The 26,593-nt window shown below is 41.7% G+C and overlaps 1 protein-coding gene across 1 annotated transcript; it reads left to right on the plus strand.

The window, feature by feature from the left end:
• The first annotated feature begins 5,750 nt into the window (after window positions 1–5,750).
• Window positions 5,751–26,065, plus strand: gpatch11 (G patch domain containing 11). The gene is made up of 8 exons (XM_060924637.1): window positions 5,751–5,858; window positions 13,782–14,008; window positions 23,024–23,065; window positions 23,176–23,296; window positions 24,340–24,430; window positions 24,553–24,669; window positions 25,607–25,688; window positions 25,768–26,065. The coding sequence occupies exons 1-8, from the start codon at window positions 5,809–5,811 to the stop codon at window positions 25,824–25,826; spliced, it is 789 nt and encodes a 262-aa protein (XP_060780620.1). The 5' UTR covers window positions 5,751–5,808; the 3' UTR covers window positions 25,827–26,065.
• Window positions 26,066–26,593: the final 528 nt, after the last annotated feature.

Here is a 26,593-nt window from a genome sequence, read left to right on the forward strand (position 1 = left end):
CTCAAAATAACCTATTTCTAATAACTGAAAAGTATGGGTAGGAGAATGCAATGTTAGGCTGGAGGTTTTGAAACACTGATTATTCTCACTTGGCCAAAAGTACGCCTCAGAGTTTCATCTCATGACTGCTCCAATAGGAAATCCCAAAGAAAAATCCCTGCAGAGAGTAGAGGGGCAGAGCCCTCCCCACTTTTGTGCCCTGACATGGAGTTGACACCTCCCCAGCTAATGCCACACTGGTATCCCCCTGATTTTTTGCTGCAGCAGGACCCATAAGCAAATAAATGCCTTGCTAATACTTTAAACCCCAGCTAATTTGTCCTCAGAATTAATGGATAGATTTGGTGAGGAAAAACCAACACCTCCACACTAAAGTGGTGCTTGAAAGTTTGTGAACCCTTTAGAATTTTTTATATTTCTGCATAAATATGACCTAAAACATCATCAGATTTTCACACAAGTCCTAAAAGTAGATAAAGAGAACCCAGTTAAACAAATAAGACAAAAATATTATACTTGGTCATTTATTTATTGAGGAAAATGATCCAATATTACATACCGTATCTGTGAGTGGCAAAAGTATGTGAACCTCTAGGATTAGCAGTTAATTTGAAGGTGAAATTAGAGTCAGGTGTTTTCAATCAATGGGATGACAATCAGGTGTGAGTGGGCACCCTGATTTATTTAAAGAACAGGGATCTATCCAAGTCTGAACTTCACAACACATGTTTGTGGAAGTGTATCATGGCACAAACAAAGGAGGTTTCTGAGGTCCTCAGAAAAAGCGTTGTTGATGCTCATCAGGCTGGAAAAGGTTACAAAACCATCTCTAAAGAGTTTGGACTCCACCAATCCACACTCAGACAGATTGTGTACAAATGGAGGAAATTCAAGATCACTGTTCACATCCCCAGGAGTGGTCGACCAACAAAGATCACTCCAAGAGCAAGACATGTAATAGTCGGCGAGGTCACAAAGGACCCCAGGGTAACTTTTAAGCAACTGAAGGCCTCTCTCAAATTGGCTAATGTTAATGTTCACGAGTCCACCATCAGGAGAACACTGAACAACGATGGTGTGCATGGCAGGGTTGCAAGGAGAAAGCCACTGCTCTTGTTGCTCGACAGGGTTGCAAGGAAAAATCCACTGTTCTCACTGCTCGACTTTTAGGACTTGTGTGAAAATCTGATGATGTTTTAGGTCATATTTATGCAGAAATATAGAAAATTCTAAAGGGTTCACAAACTTTCAAGCACCACTGTACGCTTTTCACCCTTAAATTGGATAGTGACCGGCATCAGTGGATATTTGTGTACACAACTCACCTTCACCAATTGTGCATTCCCCAATGTTCCGCATTGAATCAGGCTTTGATGAACTGTGGCCTGATTGCAGCCCGAGTCCATCAAGGCCTGATGTGTGAGCCTTGAATACTCACTGCCACTCTGTATGCTCCTGCTCGATCAGAGGAGGCCCAAGGCACATTAGGAATGTGAATCAGAATCCTTGTCTCCTTAAGGGATTGCCTGGCTTTCCTGCTATGCCTGCAGACCTGCCCAGGCTTTGTCCTGTTCATAGTGAACATGGATGGTTCCACCTGTGAAGAGAGGGAGGGAACTAGTGGCAGCATTGACATGGTAGCACAAGGGGGTGAGGGAAAATGGAGAGGGGACATGGCTTTGGGGAGCTGGCTTTGGGGGAATTGGCCTCCACTTCTGCAGTGTATTGGCAGGGGAGGGGCAGGGAAGGGCACAGAGACACATAAGGAGAGTGAGAGAGAGAAGGGGTGGGGGCACTTGCTCCTGGAAATCCCGCCAGATGGTCTTCCACCAGTCAATCCTCTGCCAGTTGGACCACTTCCTGCAGCAACGCCTTTTGGTGGGACTGGACCCAGGCTGCTACTCCTTCTGGCAGCCAGATTACAAACTGCTCTAGTACCACTCAGTTGATGATGTCATCACCATCAAGTCTTCTGTCAGCAACCACCAGCGGCAGGCTTCTCAGTGCCATTGGGTGAAATAGGCGGCCAGCCTCCCTGAATGGCAATGTGTGAAATGCTGGCAATACTGCTCTGGGGTGCGACCCAAGCAACCTGCTGCAGTATGGCTGGGTACTTCAGCAGGTTGGAGGCTGGAAGCTGTTGAGCTGCAAGCTGGGCCTCCCTTGACAGGACCGGCAATAGGTGAAACACTCACTGTGAGGTTCACCATAAGCTCACGTTAGTGACACGCTCAAACAGTTCCATTAGCAAATAAATCTTTTTAAGTTAAATATCTGACACAATGACTCAATGAATGTGGACTTTCAGGAGTGTACAGTAGCTGGGGTTTAATATGGAATGCTGGGTGCTTGAAAAAAAATCAATTGTGCGACCTCCAACAACAGATTTGAAGACCTGTAGAAACCATATATTTTATATACCACTTCAGATATACAAGATGCAATATACTGTCTGAAATAGTCCAAATCAAACAAATGGTTTCAGAGATATTAAAGCTTGAGAATGGAAAAAAACCACACACACCAACCAATTTCAATGTGATACTCCCCAGGTATGATACCATGTATCAAATTAAAACAGACTTTACTGGGAACAGCAAGTGTAATATTAACAGATGTGAGTGGGCTCGGTGTAGCAGGTAGAGGATGGCATCTTCCACACCAACACCTGCCCGGTACACAAACTGCAGACAGTCCTGGGCATGTTGTACCTGGGGTCTGAGGAGGCTGAGGAAGAGCCGCTCCAGTGTCTTCAACAGATGTGAAGTGAGTGCCACCGGTCGGAAGTCGTTCAGCTCGCTGGGCCAATTCTTTTTGGGAACATATTTGGACTATTTCAGGCAATATATTGCACTGTGTATATGTGAAGCTGTATGTAAAACATCAGTCCCCTGCCTTTAAAATCGTAGTTTATACAGGTCTTCGAATCTGCTGCCAGAGGTCATAGTAAATTATTTTTTAAGAAATTCAAGCACCAGCATTCTATATTAAACCTGAGATACATTCATGAAAGTCCAGATTCATCGTCATAATACCACATATTTACCCTAAAAAATTGAAGGACCAAACACAAGTAGTTTTCTTGATCTTGCCAGTTTAAAATGGCCCCTCAATACACAGTGCTAAAAAGGCCCCCATCTCTGTCCATTAATTTTTTTTTTTAGAAGGCCAATAACAGTAGCAATCTGTAATGTTGTACCTTTCTTATTAAGAATTAGATCTTCCCCCTGTAATTTTTATAAGCAAATGTGAGGTGGTCAGGTGAGGAGTTTTCCTTAAATATGATGAACTGAGACAGAATGAGAGCTTTAATATCAATGAAACCATTCATCTGATTAGTTGAGCAGTTCTTGACATAATATTATGGATAATTGGGTTACTACAGTTGGTAATTGGATTGGTAATTGGATGACTACAGTTGTCAAATAAGACTATTTACTGTATTTATATTACTTCCTACTGTTTGATGTTTGCATTAAGAAGGCAAGAAATTTCACTAATTAACCTTTAACAAGACACACCTGTTAATTGAAAAGCATTCAAAAAGTAAAAGCCACTGGGACCTGTGGCTGAGGTTACCTGATCTTTGCCCCCTGCCCAATTTGCACCATGCATGCGCGCCAATGTTGTGCATGCGCACACATTTTTAATACTTTACGGCTCTATCAGATCTGTACACATCTGTGACATTTTACAATATCACAGCAAATTGTGTGACATTTCGAAATAACTCACACACCACATGTAAAAGTATATTAACCATTATGAACAGCATCAATTTCCATTGCAAATTTAGTTTTAACTGGAATAGTTTATCCATCCATCCATTATCTGTAACCACTTATCCTGTGCAGGGATGCGGGCAAGCTGGAGCCTATCGCAGCTGACTATGAGTGAGAGGCACGGTACATCCTGGAAAAGTCGCCAGATCATCGCAGGGCTGACACATACAGACAAACAACCATTCAGACTCACACCTACGGTCAATTTAGAGCCATCAGTGAGCCTAACCAGGGCGGCACGGTGGTGTAGTGGTTAGTGCTGTCGCCTCACAGCAAGAAGGTCCGGGTTCGAGCCCCGTGGCCTACGAGGGCCTTTCTGTGCGGAGTTTACATGATCTCCCCATGTCCGCGTGGGTTTCCTCCGGGTGCTCCGTTTTCCCCCACAGTCCAAAGACATGCAGGTTAGGTTAACTGGTGACTCTAAATTGACCGTAGATGTGAATGTGAGTGTGAATGGCTGTCTGTGTCTATGTGTCAGCCCTGTGATGACCTGGCGACTTGTCCAGGTTGTACCCCGCCTTTCGCCCGTAGTCAGCTGGGATAGGCTCCAGCTTGCCTGCAGAACAGGATAAAGCGGCTAGAGATAATGAGATGAGATGAGTGAGCCTAACCTGCATGTCTTTGGACTGTGGGGGAAACCAGAGTACCCAGAGGAAACCCACACAGGTACATGGAGAACATACAAAGTCCACACAGAAAGGCTCCTGTCGGCCACTGGGATTGAACCCAGAACCTTCTTGCTGTGAGGCGACAGTGATAACCACTACACCACCTGGAATAGTTTACTGATTTTAAAAAATTGGAATAAAATAAACATCCATCCATTATCCGTAGCGGCTTATCCTGTACAGGGTCGCAGGCAAGCTGGAGCCTATCCCAGCTGACTATGGGCAAGAGGCGGAGTACACCCTGGACAAGTCACCAGGTCATCGCAGGGCTGACACATACATACAGACAAACAACCATTCATACTCATAGTCAATTTAGAGCCACCAATTAACCTAACCTGCATGTCTTTGGACTGTAGGGGAAACTGGAGCACCCAGAAGAAGAAGAAACCTTTATTTTGTCACATGCACACTTCAAGCACAGTGAAATTTATCCTCTGCATTTAACCCATCTGAAGCAGTGAACACACGCACGCACACTCAGAGTAGTGGGCAGCCACACTACAGCACCCGGGGAGCAGTCAGGGGTCAGGTACCTTGCTCAAGGGCACCTCAGCCCAAGGCCGCCCCACGTCAACCTAACTGTATGTCTTTGGATTGTGGGGGAAACCGGAGCACCCGGAGGAAAACTCCACACAGAAAGGCCCTCGCCGGCCGTGGGTTCGAACCCAGAACCGTGCTAACCACTACGCCACCTGGAATAGTTTATTGATTAAAAAATTGGAATAAAATAAATGTTTATGGAAATTGGATAGCTTAATTGGTATTTTTTATATGTTATAACTACATAAAGATTCGAGACCGGCGGCACGGTGGTGTAGTGGTTAGCGCTGTCGCCTCACAGCAAGAAGGTCCAGGTTCGAGCCCCGTGGCCGGTGAGGGCCTTTCTGTGTGGAGTTTGCATGTTCTCCCCATGTCCGTGTGGGTTTCCTCCGGGTGCTCCGGTTTCCCCCACAGTCCAAAGACATGCAGGTTAGGTTAACTGGTGACTCTAAATTGACCGTAGGTGTGAATGTGAGTGTGAATGGTTGTCTGTGTCTATGTGTCAGCCCTGTGATGACCTGGCGACTTGTCCAGGGTGTACCCCGCCTTTCGCCCGTAGTCAGCTGGGATAGGCTCCAGCTTGCCTGCGACCCTGTAGAACAGGATAAAGCGGCTAGAGATAATGAGATGAGATGAGATTCGAGACCATCCACGTTGAATACATTTTTTAATTGCATTTTATTGTGGTTGATGAAAGACTTTTATTTTGATGAAGTCTTACTGAACATTACCCGGAAGTAAAATTAGCCCCTTATTATTATTATTATTATTATTATTTGGACGCTAACGTGACGGTGAATAAGTAATCAAGAAGAATGTCGGAGGATGAAGATGATTATATGTCTGATGCTTTTCTTAACCCGGTGTGAGTTGTCTCGTCTCGTTGTTGAGGTTTAATGATCTTACAGTCATTTGAAAAGCATTGTTTTTAGAGGAGTCACGATACGACTCAATTCCATTCGCAGAGTATTTTGAAGAAAATCTAAATGAGGAAAAAAATAGGACTGAAAAGACTCTCTTTTTTATTTCTTCATCATCAACAATGCAAAGCATTGTGCATTTTTTGTCTGTCTAAAACGAAATCAAAAAATGTTTTGAACAAAGGTTTAATGTAATAATATTCTAAACACAATGTGCTACAGGTTCACTGTAACTTAAAAGTAAATATAAAATGAGGTTTGTAGTACTGTAGGAAACAGAAACAGAGCTCCAAAGCTGTTTTTAACTTGTGGTTGTGTATAACCTACAGGATAATGAATGTTTGCCATTGTGATCCAGTGCTAGTGGGTATAGAATGCTCTTTATATGTTTATACTCTTTGGTTTGTGCAGAGCAACTGCATTAGACGCATCTACATCTTTATTATGTTGGTAAAAGTCATTTGACATCACACCAACTATTAAGCAAAAACTACAATATACAGTGCTCAGCGTAAATGAGTACAACCCCTTTGAAAAGAAAGCACGACTTTATTCATCACACACTTGTGAAATTTCCTCTCTGCATTTAACCCGTCTGAAGCAGTGAACATACAGTGGTATTGAAAGTTTGTGAACCCTTTAGAATTTTCTATATTTCTACATAAATGACCTAAAACATGATCAGATTTTCACACAAATCCTAAAAGTAGATAAAGAGAACCCAGTTAAACAAATGAGACAAAAATATTATACTTGGTCATTTATTTATTGAGGAAAATGATCCAATATTACATATCTGTGAGTGGCAAAAGTATGTGAACCTTTGCTTTCAGTATCTGGTGTGACCCCCTTGTGCAGCAATAACTGCAACTAAACGTTTGCGGTAACTGTTGATCAGTCCTGCACACCGGCTTGGAGGAATTTTAGGCCGTTCCTCCGTACAGAACAGCTTCAACTCTGGGATGTTGGTGGGTTTCCTCACATGAACTGCTCGCTTCAGGTCCTTCCACAACATTTCAATTGGATTAAGGTCAGGACTTTGATTTGGCCATTCCAAAACATTAACTTTATTCTTCTTTAACCATTCTTTGGTAGAACGACTTGTGTGCTTCAGGTCGTTGTCTTGCTGCATGACCCACCTTCTCTTGAGATTCAGTTCATGGACAGATGTCCTGACATTTTCCTTTCGAATTCGCTGGTATAATTCAGAATTCATTGTTACATCAATGATGGCAAGCCGTCCTGGTCCAGATGCAGCAAAACAGGCCCGAACCATGATACTACCACCACCATGTTTCACAGATGGGATAGGGTTCTTATGCTGGAATGCAACGTTTTCCTTTCTCCAAACATAACGTTTCTCATTTAAACCAAAAAGTTCTATTTTGGTCTCATCCATCCACAAAACACTTTCCAATAACCTTCTGGCTTATCCACGTGATCTTTAGCAAACTGCAGACGAGCAGCAATGTTCTTTTTGGAGAGCAGTGGCTTTCTCCTTGCAACCCTGCCATGCACACCATTTGTTGTTCAGTGTTCTCCTGATGGTGGACTCATGAACATTAACATTAGCCAATGTGAGAGAGGCCTTCAGTTGCTTAGAAGTTATCCTGGGGTCCTTTGTGACCTTGCTGACTATTACACACCTTGCTCTTGGAATGATCTTGGTTGGTCGACCACTCCTGGGGAGAGTAATAATGGTCTTGATTTTCCTCCATTTGTACACAATCTATCTGACTGTGGATTGGTGGAGTCCAAACTCTTTAGAGATGGTTTTGTAGCCTTTTCCAGCCTAATGAGCATCAACAATGCTTTTTCTGAGGTCCTCAGAAATCTCCTTTGTTCGTGTCATGATACACTTCCACAAACGTGTTGTGAAGATCAGACTTTGATAGATCCCTGTTCTTTAAATAAAACAGGGTGCCCACTCACACCTGATTGTCATCCCATTGATTGACAACACCGGACTCTAATTTCACCTTCAAATTACCTGCTAATCCTCGAGGTTCACATACTTTTGCCACTCACAGATATGTAATATTGGATCATTTTCCTCAATAAATAAATGACCAAGTATAATATTTTTGTCTCATTTGTTTAACTGGGTTCTCTTTATCTACTTTTAGGACTTGTGTGAAAATCTGATGTTTTAGGTCATATTGATGCATAAATATAGAAAATTCTAAAGGGTTCACAAACTTTCAAGCACCACTGTACACACATACCCAGAGCAGTGGGCAGCCATGCTAACAGCGCCCGGGGAGCAGTTGGGAGTTAGGTGCCTCGCTCAAGGGCACCTCAGCCCAAGGCCATCCCATATTAACCTAACCGCATGTCTTTGAACTGTGGGGGAAACCGGAGCACCCGGAGGAAACCCACGCAGACACGGGGAGAACATGCAAACTCCACACAGAAAGGCCCTCGCCAGCCGCTGGGTTCGAACTCAGAACCTTCTTGCTGTGAGGCGACCATGCTAACCACTACACCACCGTGACGCCCGAAAAGTAACATTTTAAACAATATCTCAATGAACACAAACAATTTCCAAAATGTTGAAAAGACAGTTTAATATAACATCTGTTTAACTTATAACGTGAAAGTAAGGTTAATAATATAACTTAGATTACACATTTTTCAGTTTTACTCAAATTAGGGTGGCGCAAAAATGAGTACACCCCACAACAAAAACTACTACATCTAGTACTTTGTATGGCCTCCCTGATTTTTAATGACAGCACCAAGACTTCTAGGCATGGAATGAACAAGTTGGCGACATTTTGCAACATCAATCTTTTTCCATTCTTCAACAATGACCTCTTTTAGTGACTGGATGCTGGATGGAGAGTGATGCTCAACTTGTCTCTTCAGAATTCCCCATAGGTGTTCGATTGGGTTCAGATCAGGAGACATACTTGGCCACTGAATCGCTTTCACCCTGTTCTTCTTCCGAAATCCAACAGTGGCCTTAGATGTGTGTTTAGTCATGTTGGAAAAGTGCACGACGACCAAGGGCACAGAGTGATGGTAGCATCTTCTCTTTCAGTATAGAGCAATACATCTGTGAATTCATGATGCCATCAATGAAATACAGCTCCCCGACACCAGCAGCACTCATGCAGCCCCACATAAGGACACTGCCACCACCATGTTTCACTGTAGGCACCACGCATTTTTCTTTGTATTCTTCACCTTTGCGACGCCATACAGTTTTGAAGCCATCAGTTCCAAAAACATTTATCTTGGTCTCATCACTCCAGAGTATAGAGTCCCAGTAGTCTTCATCTTTGTCAGCATGGGCCCTGGCAAACTCTAGGCGAGCTTTTTTGTGCCTGGGCTTTAGGAGCGGCTTCTTTCGTGGACGGCATCCATGCATGCCATTCCTCTGTAGTGTGCGCCGTATTGTGTCACGGGAAATAATCACCCCAGTTTGGCTTTCTACTTCTTTAGATAAGTGCAGTGAACTTGCATGCCGATTTTCTTCAACCCTTCTCATCAGAAGACGCTCCTGTCGAGGTGTGAACTTCCGTGGACGACCTGGACGTCTCTGTGAGATGGTTGCAGTTCCATCTTTCTTAAATTTTTGTACCACTTTTGCTACAGTATTCTGACTGATAAGTAAAGCTTTGCTGATCTTCTTGTAGCCTTCACCTTTGTGGTATACAGAAATTATTTTCTTTGGGGAATTCTGAAGAGACAAGTTGAGCATCACTCTCCATCCAGCATCCAGTCACTAAAAGAGGTCATTGTTGAAGAATGGAAAAAGATTGATGTTGCAAAATGTCACCAACTTGTTCATTCCATGCCTAGAAGACTTGGTGCTGCCATTAAAAATCATGGAGGCCATACAAAGTACTAGATGTAGTAGTTTTTGTTGTGGGGTGTACTCATTTTTGCACCACCTTAATTTGAGTAAAACTGAAAAATGTGTAATCTAAGTTATATTATTAACCTTACTTTCACGTTATAAGTTAAACAGATGTTATATAAAACTTTTGTCTTGTCAACATTTTGGAAATTGTGTTCATTGGGATATTGTTTAAAATGTTACTTTTCAAAGGGGGTGTACTCATTTACGCTGAGCACTGTAAAACCATCTATCTATCTATCTATCTATCTATCTATCTATCTATCTATCTATCTATCTATCTATCTATCTATCTATCTATCTATCTATCTATCTATCAAATAAGCATGGACTTCCCTCGAAGAGACATTGCCTTGATGAATGTCTCTCTAAAATCCTAATATACAGTGCCCTCCACAATTATTGGCACCCCTCGTTAAGATATGTTCTTAGGCTTCTAATAAATTCTTTTTTTTTTCTATAATATAGGACAACAATGCAAAGAAAGAGGAAAAATCCAACCTTTTAATTCAAGTGCATTTATTCAGTGGGGAAAAAATCGCACATTAAGAAATAATTCTTTTACATGAAATCATGTGTGCCACAATTATTGGCACCCCTGATGTTAATACTTTGTACAACTTACTTTTGCCAACAAGACAGCGCTTAATCTTCTATAACATTTCACAAGATGGGAGAATACAGAGAGAGGGATCTTCGACCATTCCTCTTTGCACAATCTCTCTAAATCATCCAGAGTCCTGGGTCCTCTCCTATGCACTCTCCTCTTCAGCTCACCCCACAGGTTTTCAATTGGGTTGAGGTCTGGGGACTGAGATGGCCATGGGAGGAGCTTGATTTTGTGTCTGGTGAACCATTTTTGTGTAGATTTGGCCACATGTTTAGGGTCATTTATCTTGCTGAAAGATCCAGTGATGACCCATCTTCAGCTTTCGGGCAGAGGCCACCAGATTTTGATTTAAAATGTCCTGGTATTTCAAAGAGTTCATGATGCCATGCACCCTAACAAGGTTCCTGGGCCCTTTGGAAGAGAAACAGGCCCACAGCATCACCGATCCTCCCCCATACTTCACAGTGGGCATGAGGTGCTCTTCCGCATACTCATCTTTTGTGATGTATTAGGCTACGTTCACACTGCAGGCTGAAGTGACTCAAATCCGATCTTTTCGCCCATATGTGACCTGTATCCGATCTTTTATTGACAATATGAACGACACAGATCCGATTTTTTCAAATCCGACCCAGGCCGTTTGGATATGTGGTCCTAATTCCGATTCCTATCCGCTCTTTTCATATGCGACTTCAGTCTGAACCGCCAGGTCGCATTCATCCGACTTACACGTCATCAACAAGCCACAAACGTCACTATTCTGCGCTGAAGTAGGCGGCGGGTCTCTCAAAAAAAGTTACAACAACATGGCGCATAATCACGGGCGCAGATAGAGGGTGGGACTCGTCCCACCCAGATTTAAATTCACCTCGTTCGGTCCCCCCCACTTATAGGGAGGAAAAAACGTCTATGCTGTCTTTCTTTGCATAAGGCAAACCTCACGGAAAAATCAAAAGACTAATTACCATTCGGTTTATTGAGGTGCACAGCAGTGTATACATAGTTGCAACAACTCACATAAAACAAAACAAAGACTGATATTCGGTTGGTTGAGCTGCGCAGACTGCACAGGTTGCGAGCTCGAGCTTGGTTGCTATGGTAACCCACAAGAAGTTTGACAGGCATATTGGGGTTGGTTTGCTGGCAGCTTTGTCCCCCCCAGTTCAAAAAACGTATCTGCGCCCCTGCGCATGACATCAATGCGAGGGACGCTTCGGGCTGTGAAGGTTCTGAATCTTCTCAATGGAAGGACGCAGAGGTTAGGGAGCTGATTTCCATTTGGGGGGGTACAACTATTCAAGCTAGATTGGATGGGTCATACCGCAACCGGGCGGTTTTACTTCCGTAAACACTGGCCATGCTCACTGCGTGTGACGTCGTCGTATCCTGCAATGTGCATGCGGAACACTTTTAGGTCGCTTTTCGTTCATACTGAGGATCACATACAAGTCGCATATATTTGTTAATGTGAACGACCTCACAAAAAAATCGGATTTCACAAAAAAATCGGAATTGAGCATTAAGCCTTGTAGTGTGAACGTAGCGTTAGCGTTTGTTGCCAAAAAGCTCTATGTTGGTCTCATCTGACCAAAGCACACAGTCCCAGTTGAAGTCCCAGTACCGCCTAGTGAACTCCAGACATTTACGTTTATGCTTGTAAGTGAGAAAAGGCTTTTTCCATGCATGCTTCCCAAACAGCTTGTTGGCGTGTAGATAGCGCCTGATGGTTGTTATATACCCCTTTTCCACCAAATCAGTTCCAGGGCTGGTTCGGGGCCAGTGCTGGTTCACAACTCGTTCAACTTGTGAGCCAGCTGAGAACCAGTTTGCTTTTCTATAGCTCGCGGTGCTAAGGGGAGCCACGTCATTACGTCGCTGTATACGTCAGTTATGTCGCTGCGTTTGCATAAACCTTGGTGCGAACATCGAAGCAACAACAACACGAAGAAGAAGCAGCAGCAGCAACAACAACAATAATAATGGATGACTTTGCGTTTGTACAGCTGCTGCTTCTCGTCGCTTAAAAATGGCGACCTTTCGCGGTCTTGCAATTGTTGTTGATCTTAACAACTGCCCCACCCCCCACCCCCCGACATAAGCGGTTCTTTCCTCTGGCCCAGCAGAGAGTTGGTGCTAGCCTGGAACCGGTTTTTCTGGCCCCAGAGCCAGTTCTTTGTCAGTGGAAACAGAAAACCCGGTTCCAAACTAAGCACTGGCCCCGAACCAGCCCTGGAACTGCTTTGGTGGAAAAGGGGCAATGGAGACTTTGTGACCCCAAGATGCTACTCTTTGATGCAATTCTCTAACAGTGAGCTTTGGAGAACTTTTTACTTCTCTTACCATCCTCCCCACTGTGCATGGTGGCAAGATAAGCCTGGACAAGGATGCAAGTTTGTTTGCCACTGTTCCAGTTGTTTCAAACTTTTTGATGATTCCTCTGCCTGTAGATATGGGCAGGTGTAGGCGAGTGGCTATTTTCTTGTAGCCATTGCCTGACTTATGAAGGTTGACACACATCTGCCTTACTTGAATGGTGTATTCTCTTGTCTTTCCCATGTTGAAGAGTGGATAAGAGAAATAGGCCTCTGTGTCACATCATATTTATACCCCAGGGAAACAGGATGTGACGAATTACTAATTAAAAGTTCCTAGATACTCTGATCAACTTTATAAACTACAGTAGAAATGACAGAAATGCTTCAATTACATTTATTTTCTAGGCATTGTCATGGGTGCCAATAATTGTGGAACAGGTGATTTTATGAAAAATAATTATTTCTTAGTCAGGGATTTTATTATTTTTTTAAATTCACTTGAGTTAAGTGTTACATTTTTCTACAATTTTCAGTGTGAGATGATGCTTCTGCAATAAAAATTGAATTTATTTTAAGGCTTTTAACACATCTTAACCAGGGGTGCCAATAATTGTGGAGGGCGCTGTATGTCCCAATATATCAATGGTACCTTCATCCACATGCAGCTCACCCATGCCATGGGCACTGATGTCCCCAATATCATCACAGATTTTGTACCTTTCTCTGATAACAAATTGGATGATCGTGTTCTCCTTTGGTACTGAGAATTCAACGTCCAGTTTTCCCGAAAACAAGCTGAAATGTGGACTCATCTGAACACAGCACGTTTCCACTGTCTTTCGGTCCATCTGAAATTAGTTCAGGCCCAGAGAAATCATCACTGTTTCTGCATAGAATTGATGAATGGCTTCCTCCTTGTGTAATACAGTTTCATGTTGCATTTCTGGATGCAGCGGCAGACTGTCGCAAGAAATATTAAAAATGCCATTTTTATGTTTTGGCTTCAGTAGGTCAGTTTCACAAAGGTTTTACTGTCTTGAATCAGTAAAATGAATTTTGTTTATCGCGAATGTTTTAGACTGGACGTTCGACCTGGCATGCCAATGGTGAAACCTTTAAAGGAGGCTCTAAGACGAGAGACTTTGCGCAAAGAGAAAAACATTCTTAACCAGCAGAAAAGCTACAAGGAGCAAGAGCAGAACAGACGCGATGCTGCTCTGCAGAGCTCTCTAAGCAGCGAGAATAAAGGATTTGCATTGCTGCAGAAAATGGGCTACACTGCAGGGCAAGGTCTGGGAAAAGAAGGTCAGTACTGATCATCTACTACTACTACTACTAATAATAATAATAATAATAGTAAACACTGGCATACTTTATTGTGCAGTCTATTGAATTTATTATTCCACACCCAGACATATTGAATTGAGAACCTTGTATGAAATTGAGAGCCTCATCGAACAATACGGTATGATACCCTGATTTATTACAGCTTCAGGTGGTAGATATAAAACGAGAACAGTAAGGGAATTAAAACAGAACCTTGGACACCATATTGCAAGTTTGAGTCTAAAAAAAATGCTTAATGCTAACAAATGCGAAATATGTTTTCAAGTTTTTAATGTTAAATATCATGGCCTGTAGTGTCATGTGTGTTTTGAAAGTTTAGACTACAGTCTAAAAGTACCAGGGTAAATATATTATATTATATTATATTATATTATATTATATTATATTATATTATATTATATTATATTATATGGGGCGGCACGGTGGTGTAGTGGTTAGTGCTGTCGCCTCACAGCAAGAAGGTCCGGGTTCGAGCCCCGTGGCCGGCGAGGGCCTTTCTGTGTGGAGTTTGCATGTTCTCCCCGTGTCCGCGTGGGTTTCCTCCGGGTGCTCCGGTTTCCCCCACAGTCCAAAGACATGCAGGTTAGGTTAACTGGTGACTCTAAATTGACCGTAGGTGTGAATGTGAGTGTGAATGGTTGTCTGTGTCAGCCCTGTGATGACCTGGCGACTTGTCCAGGGTGTACCCCGCCTTTCGCCCGTAGTCAGCTGGGATAGGCTCCAGCTTGCCTGCGACCCTGTAGAACAGGATAAAGCGTCTAGAGATGATGAGATGTTAATGTTAACATTATCGTTAGGTAATAGGGTAGTAAGTTATGCAAATTAATTCACCAATACAAATCTTGTATCTCTGAAGCGTTTTGTTTACCAATATGAGTCCTTGCCAAATTTCACTTCATTGCACTTGTTTACAGTGACAAAACTTTTTACACATGCACAAAATGTTTCTGTAGCTGCAAAACTTAAAAAAACAAAAACAAAACACGTGAACATTTCACAAGCTGATTTTTTTTTTTTGCATTCGTTTAATCCCATAGCTGTCTTTGTCAAAAAAAAAAATTCACTCCTAAACAGAGGTGGGTAGAGTCAGTGAAAACTGTATTCAAGTAAAAGTATTGTTACTTTATTATAATAATAATAATAATAATAATAATGACTCAAATAGAAGTAAATGTACTCTTGAAAATGACTACTTAAATATGAGTCAAAAAGAATCTCATAAAATGACTACTCAAGTAGTGAGTAACTTCTTCATATGATTTATTACATCTGTAATGTATTACATTTAAATGTACCTGAATATCATTTATGCCCAAAATAGAAATTTACAGCGCTTGTCTAATAAAGCCCAGATAAAATGTGTGTATAGCATATTCCTAATAAAAATTTTAAAATCCCATTATACTATATTTATCAAATAACAAGGTCATTTTTCCACAGGTTAGTTTGTTAAATCTTTCAGACTAGCTTAATGGTAATAACATCGTGCAGATGGAGGTGTTAAGGAGCTTCACCCGTGAGGGATTTATGTTGAGTATAAATTAATCGCCTGTCTCCTCATTTTCCCTTTGAACAAGTTACAGATCTCTTCCAATTTTTTTTTCTTCACATAAATCTTTTGAGACCAATAGCAAAGTCAAAAGTCCTGATTTTTTAATTTAAATTGGTTCATTTGTGTGTTCAAACCCTGTGTGAACATTGCCAGGGTGGCACAGACAAAAAGTTACCTTGCACATGTGCCCTAGGAGTTCACGTATTAGAAGCTGTGCACATGTGGATAAAAATTATGTAACAAATTTAAAGTATTGAGAAGTGTGTATTCTAATGCTGATGAATGCTAGGTCATTAATGCTGTTGAACTATATCCCAACAGCAGTTTGCATGCTTTAAAAAAACTGGAAGCAAACTGTGTTGTTATAGGTACGCAAGGAAGCTAACATTAGCATGATTATAAATAACACTCTATTAATGTGTCCTATATGGTCAGAAAGTGCAATTGGGTAGGTGGAAAATTCATTATCGTTTCAAGATGAAGTCTACTTTGTTGAAGTGATCAACTGTTCATGGATGGTGACTTGAGTGCAAGACTAGGACTGGAGTTGTCATGAACAAAGTTATCATGGCAGTTGTAGTCTTAAACCATCATAGTAAAACTAAGTATCCAGAGCCATCTTCTAAGTCTGTCTTTCTGCTGCCCATATGGAGCCATCCTCCACAGGAGTGACATGATGAGAACTCCAGCCAGAAGTAGGGCGTCGGGATGGATCTGGCAGGTCCGAAGAGCAAGAGAGGCCAGCATCACTGGTATCTCAGGATTGACATGTAACTTGAGAGAGACAGAGAGAGAGAGAACAGATTGTTAGGTATGCCTGTTGTCACCTAATGGTTAAGAACAGCATGCATTGTGTACTGAGTGCAAACAGGGACTCCAGCAAGACTAACTATGACAGCATAACTAAAAGGGAGAGTCAGAAGGTAACACAGATACGTGGGCACCCTGGGACATCAAGTGGCCAGCCACTCCACCATCAACAAACCACGAGTGAACGCGTGAGAGTGGCAGTCCTGTCAATAACTTGTGGAGTGAAGGCCTCTGCATGCTCTTGCGACAAGGCTTTCGCAGATAGCTTTTCGCAGACAGTTGTAATTTATTGTTGAGCGGGGAGTAATAGGCGTGCGCGATGTTATTCACCGCCACAACGCAAGGGGGGCGCGAAGTTGCTAGGAGTAGTTGGTGGGTGTGGTTAGTGGAGTGTTTATCCTCCGGTTACTTATAATGACTAGAACTTTTTTTTTTTTATAATGACTAGAACTGGAGTCGTATAGATGTACGTACTTCCTCAATCAACCGCTCTTCATGCTGCTCCATCTTCGCTCGTGTTTTTAAAAATGCCGGTCGTGAAAACAAAACAAACCGGGAAAGTAGGGAAGCGGAAGTGTGTGTACAGTGGGTAGAGTGGACCAATCAGAGCCCTCTTGTCTGCGGTGCTGTCTGCGAGGCTTCTGCGGTGGTCACAATTTTTGGGAGGTGCGCGCAGAGCGTCTGCGAAGGTGGGGGGGCTACGCAGACACTGTCTGCGACACCGTCTGCGAGGACTGGGTTGTCAGCATAAATTGGCCTTAAGAGGCGTTTGGAAAAAAGTAGTAGGCAGACCCAAGGCATAAGCAGACGCTACCACTGCAATGTGAACAAATTGGGGTGGAGGTGTCCAGGGGTCCTCCCCCTGAATATTTTTAAAATGCAGATGTAAAATAGTGCAATTTGAATGATCCAGAATGACACATTTTGCATCTCGAATTAAATAAAAATGTTCTTGGATCTTGTGATTTTAGGTGGGTAATAGGTGAAAAATATAAAATTAATGAAAATGAAAGTAAAGCCTCTCAATTATGTCATGCCAGTTTGACCTATTTTAAAGTTTTATAAGTCAATCATGGGTCAACATTATAATGTATATAGTAAATTCTTGAATATTCAGTTATTATTGTGAAAGTCTGGACTGTCTTCAAAATACTGCAGGGGTCTAAGCTTCAGTAGGAAAATGGCAACCCTAAGAAGAGCTGCTTCAAGACTAGAACAACAACAAAGAAATCTGAGATCTTGTGAAACTGAAATATTTAATAAGCTTTAACTGTCAGAACTAAAGAGACAAAATATTTTAAATGAAGAACATAAATTAAAACCTGAGTCCATGTAAACTATTCTTCATATGATTTTATAAAATAATAAAAATAAATAATAATAATAATAATAATAATTAGATTTATTTATTTATCTTCTTTCGGCTGTTCCCGTTAGGGGTCGCCATAGTGCATCTGTTCCGCATATTTGATTTGGCATAGTTTTTACACCAAATGCCCTTCCTGTCACAACCCTCCCCAGTCTATCTGGGCTTGGGACCGGGCACCAAGGGCCTCTGCATGCTCTTGCGACAAGGCTTTCGCAGATAGCTTTTCGCAGACAGTTGTAATTTATCGTTGAGCAGGGAGTAATAGGCGTGCGCGATGTTATTCACCGCCACAACGCAAGGGGGCGCGAAGTCGCGAAATTGCTAGGAGTAGTTGGTGGGTGTGGTTAGTGGAGTGTTTATCCTCCGGTTACTTATAATGACTAGAACTGGAGTCGTATAGATGTCCGTACTTCCTCACTTCCTCGATCAACCGCTCTTCGTGCTGCTCCATCTTTGCTCGTGTTTTTAAAAATGGCGGTAGTGAAAACAAACCATACCGGGAAAGTTGGGAGGCGGAAGTGCGTGTACAGCGGATGTAGAGTGGACAATCAGAGCCCTCTTGTCTGCGATGCTGTCTGCGAGGCTTCTGCGGTGGTCACAATTTTTGGGAGGTGCGCGCAGAGCGTCTGCGAAGGGGGGGGCTACGCAGACGCCATCTGCGACGCCATCTGCGAGGACTGGGTTGTCAGCATAAATTGGCCTTAAGTATGCACTGGCTTGTGCAACCCCAGTGGCTGGGTATTTTACCTAATCTGCATGTCTTTGGACTGTGGGGGAAACTGGAGCACCTGGAGGAAACCCACACAGACACAGGGAGAAAATGCAAACTCCACACAGAAAGGCCCCCGTTGGCCGTGAGGTTCAAACCCGGAACCTTCTTGCTGTGAGGCAGCAGTGTTAATTGCGCCACCGTGCCACCAGGTTTATTTGTTTATCATGCAGTGTAAATACTTGTCTATATAGTCAAATGTACAGCATTCGGTGTATTATTACAATGTAGTATGTGTATGTATGTGTATATATTAGTTTGCTCACTTTAACTTTGCTGCACAGACATGATTAACATATAACAAAGTGGTCTATTGATTTTCCGATTTAAAATAGTAAAATTGATCTAAACTTGTAAAATATAATTTATATTAGAAAAAAACAGGCAAATGGATAATGAAGTCTAGGCTTTATTGAGCCTATATTCGACGGAAGAAAACCAACGCTATTTCGGTGTATCTAAGTGAAATGCAATAGTCCCAACTAAGAAATGGGCTTGTCCATGGGTTTTTAAGCTATCACATAAGAAAACCCTTACCCTATAAAATAAGTCCACACTATCTATCATGTTAGGCAAACACATTTTAAGCCATCGCTAACTAATTTCCACCACAAATTTGCTCTTTATAATATCCTGTGAGCACATAACACTTCCTTGCCTCCCCCATTCTATGGCACATTGGAACGATCCATTTCGATAGAAACATGTGACTGAAACACAAGTTTAAATTCTCATGTTGATTGCTGTTTTCACCAAAACAAGAATACTGGTGGACAAGATGCACATTCATATGAAAACAAGCTAGTGATGTTGCTATAGAAACTGTCTGCCAGCTTAGCTCATGTCGGTGTTCCTACTGGAGGTGCAAATGCAAACAAATAAAAGCCCTTGAAGGTATGTTATTCTCAGCGGAACTCCTAAAACTGTTTGGTCCAAAAGCATTGGTTGAGAGGAACTACCCTTTGGGTGTCAGTAACGGCGCCGAAAACATGAGTTTGGAGCAGCGTCCAAACATGACTGCTCTGGACTACAAGTCCCAAGAGTCACAGCACCCTCTGTCACCTGACTATTAATCACACCACTCGTCTCTCATCCAGCAATTACCATCTCGCCTATATAAACTCAGCTCTCGCTTCCCAACTTCGCAAAGCATTGTTTAGTATCCCGTGACTAACTTTACCAAGCCGTTTTGATTTCCGCCTGACTCTGTGTCATGACAAGTGTTTACGTTTATTCTCGACCTCGTTTCATTGTTTTTCCCTTCATTGCATTGTTTGCTGATCGACTGACCCCCACTCGTTTCCTGACTACGATTCCTGCTCCTCGATTTGGCTCAGTGTGCTGTTTGCAAAGCCCCCGGTCTCCCCTGCATTTGCATCCGTAAGTGCCTGCACTCTGACATTGGGGAGCTCCAGAACTACACCCTTTTTTTTTTTCTCTCTCTCTCCTCCCCCCATTTGCATTTGCACCACCAGTAGGAACTCTGACGTTACCAGGAAATGTTGCATGCTGACGGTAAATTCTTTCTATTTTACATTATAAAAAGCAAGTTTGTGGTGGAAAATAGCTATTGATGGCTTAAAATATGTCTACCTAACATGTGAGTGTGGATTATTAATTTATCAGTTCAGATATTTATGTGCTAACTCAAAAAACCCATGGGAAAGAACATTTCGTTTAAGATATTTTTAAACTCTAGCATTAAGCGCTGTTGGCTAGCTTTTTACACAGATTTTTAAAACTGGTGCTTTCCAGTGCTGCATAATGCAGGCTGCATTGGCTGTTCAATCCATGATCTGGACTAATTGGTGTACACATGCATCAATATGGTTCCTTTTGTGCTGGGATAGTACCAACCCTGAAGTTAGGAGCTCAAAAAAAAAAGTCCCTCAAAACAGCGTTCTTAGAGCTATAATCATTCTTAGTTCCTGCAGTGCAGACTCGCAAAAAAAGGGGAAACTCTTCCAACAATTGTAAGAGCTATGAAAAATTCCTCCAGTCCAAAAGCGCCTGTGAAAGGCCAGTATGTAGTGCTCACCCCCTCTACTCCGGCAAGAGAGAAGAGCCCAGTTGGCCTAATGGTGACATTCTAGCACAACATAGCAAACCCTGTTAAGTTTTTGATCATATTTTGAGTACCAGGAGGCCTAGAGACAAAAACTTTTTTTTTCCTTCTCTCTCTACTAATTCCTTGAACAAATTTGAAATTTGGGCCACTTTCCTTCGCCCACTTTTATTTATGGGGGGGGTTAATTTGCAAAGCCTACTTTTGGGAACTAGTCACATCACACAGTTGGTATTAAATGACTCAAGAGAGTTTCTCCCTGCATAAACGTTGAGATTTATGAATAATAGTCACCACCTGCCAATCAGTTATAATGGGGCAGAGTCTGCTTCACTCACAGTTGTAACTTTTATGCATTTAAACAAAATTACACAGGCCCCTTCAGGACCAAGTCCTGAGGAGGTTTGCTTAGTTTTGGGCATAGTCATCTATAAGGGGCGGAGTTAAGTTCAGAAAACTGTTTCTCAAGAGCTGCAAGTTTGAGGTGGTGTTTACATTAGACCGTATCAGCGGATCATCAGATTTAACGTTTTTAAAACGATTCGCGTGCACACAGCAACGCCAATACACGATTCGCGTGCACACAGCAACGCCAATACACGGATACAGTCGGCTCCGCAGGCATCCTGCGCTCCAAATCACTCCGCCCTGAACAGCGAGTGCCCTCTGGAGGGTGCGCACTCCGGCCCTGCGCAGCTCACAGAGCGTGCGAGTGAAGCGCACGAGCAGTGATTCGGGACTGAGCCGCTGTGTGTGAGATCCCAGTGCATGTCGGGCATGCGCGTCACTTACCACTTGCAAGTGGAAGGATGGCAAGCCTAAAGACAATCATAACTACACAATGGGCAGTATTTGCATCAGTATTTGCAGTATTTTCATACTTTTATACTCTTTAATGAAAGGTGATACAAGGCGGAAGTCCGCGCCGTTTTTCAGCAGTCGCGTCACATGACCAACGCCAGCGAATCAGGAAGGTGGATGTCACAGTGATTTTGTCCAATGACGACGCCAGCTAGAGCTCAGCACAGCGTATCCGCGTATTCTCAATGTTTACACAGCACCGGACCAGACACGATCTGGATTGAATACGTGGTCCCTGGCGGATCCCCGTTTCCCGGTGTTTCCAGGCGTTTTTTTTTTTTTTTTTTAAAGATATTTTTTTGGGCTTTTTGCACCTTTTATTGGATAGGACAGTGTAGAGACAGGAAATGAGCGGGAGAGAGAGAGACGGGAAGGGATCGGGAAATGACCTCGGGCCGGAATCGAACCCGGGTCGCCCGCATTCATGGTATGGCGCCTTAACCACCTGAGCCACGACGCCCCCGTTTCCAGGCGTTTTAATGTAAACGGACAGTGCATCCGCGAAGAAAACGAGACAGATACGGTCTAATGTAAACTTGGCCTGAGTGTTTTGAAACTTGGTATTCTGCATCTTTATCCTAATTGGTAACTGTATTGTTAATGATGGCCTAGATGCTTAAAAAAAACAAACATAGCTGTTGTTGGCCAATCGGTTTTCAGCAGGCATTTGATGGGGTTAAAAATGAGCAATCATTATGAAACTTGAATTGGAAACCTCTCAAGCAACCCAGAAAAAAATGTTGCATTGTCACTCAAATTGGCAACTGGGGGCTCTATTGATTTTTTTTTTTGATCCCCCCCCCCAATAAAATAAGGTAGACAGGGAATATTCTTTTTCTTTCTCCTGGTTCAGTTGCTTAGGCAACAAAAATGTGTGTGTTTGGTTTTTTTTTTTTTCTGAGTCAAATCTTGTATCATTTGATTAATATGCAAGCCCATCTTTTGCAAACTATTCCTAGGATTTCTTCCAGATCTTCTAAACTGGTGGCAAACTATTTAGCAGAGCATCTGGGTGGGAAAAGATGGTGTTCAATATTATTTCTCTCAGATCTTCACTGATTGGGGACAGTCCTGTGATTCTTTTTACCAAGTGTCAGATTTGCACGTCAAGTGCTCTATTGCCACAAATGGGTCAAATTAGTTAATTAGAGAATTAGTTTCATTTTTAATTGGTGCTTATTCATTTCTATTTCAATGAATGCGATATTGTTGAACATCTTATTTTGTTGTTGTAGTTATTGCTTTGATATTGCAAGAAGCCAAACTACAGAACTAAACTTTCAGAAGCCAAGTCATTGATTACTGTTCTCATCTAAAATTGAAGTTTATAATTTTGACTAATTATAGATGTTGATTATTTTAATTTCTAATTAAATTCTCAATTTAAAAAGGGGATCTTTCATGAGAGTAACTAATGAGTGATCATTTATGAGAACGATTGATGAATTAAATTTACCTTGCATTTCCAGTGCTTCTTGTATAAACAGTACCATTTTCCCCTACACTGTCTAATTTTTCAGTACTTAAAGATGATTTTTATCCCTCAGGTACTGGACGAGTTGAACCAATTCCCCTTAACATAAAAACTGGTTAGTGCATTTTTATGTCTAGTTCATTTTTATGTCTAGTTCATAAAGTTAACCACTGTTCGTTGGTACACATAATTAACCTGTGCTCTGACAACATTTATCTTGATTAGATAGAGGGGGCATTGGAATGGAAGAACTAAAGAAAAGGAAGGCAGAAATGAACCTACAAAAATACAGAAAAAAACTGAAGGTGAAGCAGCATATGGAGAAGAAGTCTCTTGAGGATTTCAGGTTTGCTAATAGACATTATCAGATCTCTTGTTTGCACCATTATGTTAAATTATGGCTCATTATTTCTGAACTACAACTCCAAATCAGAAAAGGTTGGGACAGTATGTAAAATTCATTGCAGGCAGTACATGTTCAACCTCAAGAGCTAATGTTCATTTAGGACTGTCTGACAGAAGCTATTTTATTTGAAATGTTAATTAGCTTGATTGGATGTTCGAAGCAGTGATGGAATTATTAAGCAAATTTACAGTGCAGCACAAAACCAGTTATATACAGTACCTTGAATGCTAACACAGCACATAGTGGACTTTCCCTAGCCACGTCAATTAAACACTCCATTATGTACTATGAGAAAACGCTACAGCTTTTAACCAAATTGAATTTCTGCTTTTTTTCTTGAGGTTGTAAACATGTTTCATAGCCGGAGACAACACCAAAAGAGGAAAAAGACTGGCTATTATCCTGGGATAGTTTATGTTCTATAGTCCGGCCACACCAATTTAATTAGTTGGTTCTCGTTTTTTTTTCAGGAAAAATATGAAGCAAGTGGGTGAAATAAAAATAAAAAAAAAATGCACTGATGGTAAAATTAGCAGTGGAAATAGGCCAAACAATACAGGCAAACCAGTAAACAGATAGGCTAAATAAACGATTGAATTACAGTCAATTGAACATCTATAATGCACAGAAAAAAAGATTTGACCAGGAGTAGGCTACTTCACAAGTCTTTAACGAAAGTGAAAGGGGCGATTTGATTGGTTTTCGACGTAACGTGATCTCCCGTCACGTGACCTTTTCTGTTGGCGGGAGTTTGATTTCGATTTTTTTTTTTTTCCATTTTGCATTTTCTTCAAGCGGCGATTCCGAGAACCAACTAATTGAATTGGTGTGGCCTCCGTATTAGTACACGATTATCCTTATGAACTACGATATTTGATGCTATTAGCCTACTTAATTGGGCGGGCAAGCATAATATGGAGCTTGGCAAACTCATTCTCACGTTCTCTTGTAATCTGTTAATTTATCCACTATTTTAATTACAGAGACCGCAAAAGAACTGAGAGGGAAAAACATGAAACTGAAGGAGATCTGAGGAAGAGTCAGTGGGCCTGTGAACAACTAGACAGACAAAAGGTCTCCTCAGCAAAAAAAAAAAACCATGAAATGTTTATTTTGCACTCCTTATACATACCCCTGCCTGTGTCTCTTGGTATATTGAAGTGCTATTTTGCTGCCACGTTTGTGTTCTTGGTTAGGGAATAAATGTACCAAGGGATAGTTGGTACTGGCCTGAAGTCGTTAAGAATCAAGAGGCTGAGGCTGAGCATGACGAGCCCAACACTGAAGGAAGGGAAGACGATGAGGAATTGACGGTAAAGGCCCCGTCACACTTATTCAGAATTAGCAGGAATCAAGCAGAACCAGCCGGAATGAAAAAAAATTTCAAAACTCGTGCCACGTTCGGGCGGGAATTTCAAACTGACCAGCATTCTTACAGCTTTATAAGAATGCCGTTTGAATACTTAGAATGCGCTTCAAACCCGCCTTGAATGATTCTTGCACATTCCGGGTGTATTAGCTTTCGAATGCAGTTCGAATGTAGTTGGAACACAGTAGGAATACCTCGAATGCTGTTAGAATATTAAGAATGCACTTAAAAAGGTCGTACGAGTGCAGTTGATTGCTGCCCGAATACCACCCGAAGTCTGGTCGGAAGGTGCCTCGAATGCTGTACGAATTCACCTCAAATGCAGTCAGAACGCTCCCGGAATAGCCGCCGAATATGTTTCGAACGTCTAAGAATTCAAAGAGAGTGCAGCTCGAATACTTAGAATGTACTTCGAATATCCCGGAATATATGAAGAATTTTCATTCTGATGGCATTCCGGCTCATTCGAGGCATATTCGGGACATTCTGGCAGGATTTGAAGTGGCTTGCCATTTAGATTTTTCCCTCAAATGCGATCAGAATGTTTCGAATGCTTTTGGAATACCGCAAGAATATTTAGAATGCAGTTAGAATACACTTCGAATGCCGTTCGATATTTCTCCTCTTCGAATGCACCTCGAATGTTTTGAGCATGAGCAAAACATTTGGGCCAGCCACAAGAATGGGTCCGAATGTTTGGAATGCAGTCAGAATTTTTAGAATGCACTTCGAATATTCTGGAATATACGAAGAATTTTCATTCCGACGGCATTCCTGCTCATTCCGCCTCTAAAAAAAAAAGTTTACATTTTTGATGATAAATATAACAGTGATTAGTATTCCCTTTCAACATTTTCCTTATTGTATCCTTGCATTTTCAGTCATTAGTGAAGCTTCAGTTCATCACATCATACCTGAGGAGTGTGCATTTCTACTGCATATGGTGTTGGACTGCATACAGAGGTAGGTAATTCAGTTCCTTGTCCTGTTTTTTGTTTGAGACATCACAATATTGATATAACTGACTTTTCTCACTTCACAGATGAGGAAGATATAAATACAAATTGTCCTGGTGATACAGCATCAGACCACAATGAGTAAAGCAAGAATCACAATATGGAGGAATGCCTATGTTTTCAATTTTTTCCCTGTTATTTTGCATACAGATATTTAATTGCCCTTTTGACTTTTTTTTTTTTTTTTTTTTTTTTAAATATATATGTAATTTTTTTTGATTGGATAACTATTATTAGAAATATTTTGATTGCCCTTCTGAAGTTGTTTCAGGCTTGTAATTTTATGAACAACTGTCATGTTGTAATTGTGTATTGTAATTGTGTTGGCTCATTTTACCTAATTAAATTGTCTGCTTACGTTATTTAAGCAGGTTCTCTTCTTTTCCCACTGTTTATGGCTAGTGCATTGGTGGCCTAAATAGTCCAATTTTCATATGACTCTCTGGTAATAAAACCACACCAGTCTTTAACTGGAATGTTGGTCACAGTAGCAGGAGTCAGTGCATAGTAACAGGAAATTTGAACAAATAACTCAACCATGCCCAAGCTTTGTGGTACATATGATGACTCATGAGCAGGACACAATAACACACACTGGAAATAATTCTTTAACCCTTTGGTGACTGACCCCTTGAAAATGGTTCCTCCAGGAACGATGACGTTTCAGTTGTCAAGACAACGGAAAAACTAAAATACAAGAGCATTTTGTTTTGTGCACAAGAGCATTGTGACGTATCTTTCTGTTTTTGTATTTTAGTTTTTCCGTTGTCTTGACAACTGAAACGTCATCGTTCCTGGAGGAACCATTTTCAAGGGGTCAGTCACCAAAGGGTTTAACCAATTCAGTCTGCA

The sequence above is a fragment of the Neoarius graeffei genome, chromosome 7, assembly GCF_027579695.1.
Source record: "Neoarius graeffei isolate fNeoGra1 chromosome 7, fNeoGra1.pri, whole genome shotgun sequence".
NCBI lineage: Eukaryota > Metazoa > Chordata > Actinopteri > Siluriformes > Ariidae > Neoarius > Neoarius graeffei.

Bases quoted from the DNA above. Each gene is read 5' to 3' on its own strand.
- gpatch11 (XM_060924637.1), top strand. From the start codon at position 5,809: ATGTCGGAGGATGAAGATGATTATATGTCTGATGCTTTTCTTAACCCG. The intron at 23,066-23,175 runs GTTAGTGCATTT...TATCTTGATTAG, and splicing joins TCCCCTTAACATAAAAACTG to ATAGAGGGGGCATTGGAATG. The intron at 23,297-24,339 runs GTTTGCTAATAG...TTTTAATTACAG, and splicing joins AAGTCTCTTGAGGATTTCAG to AGACCGCAAAAGAACTGAGA.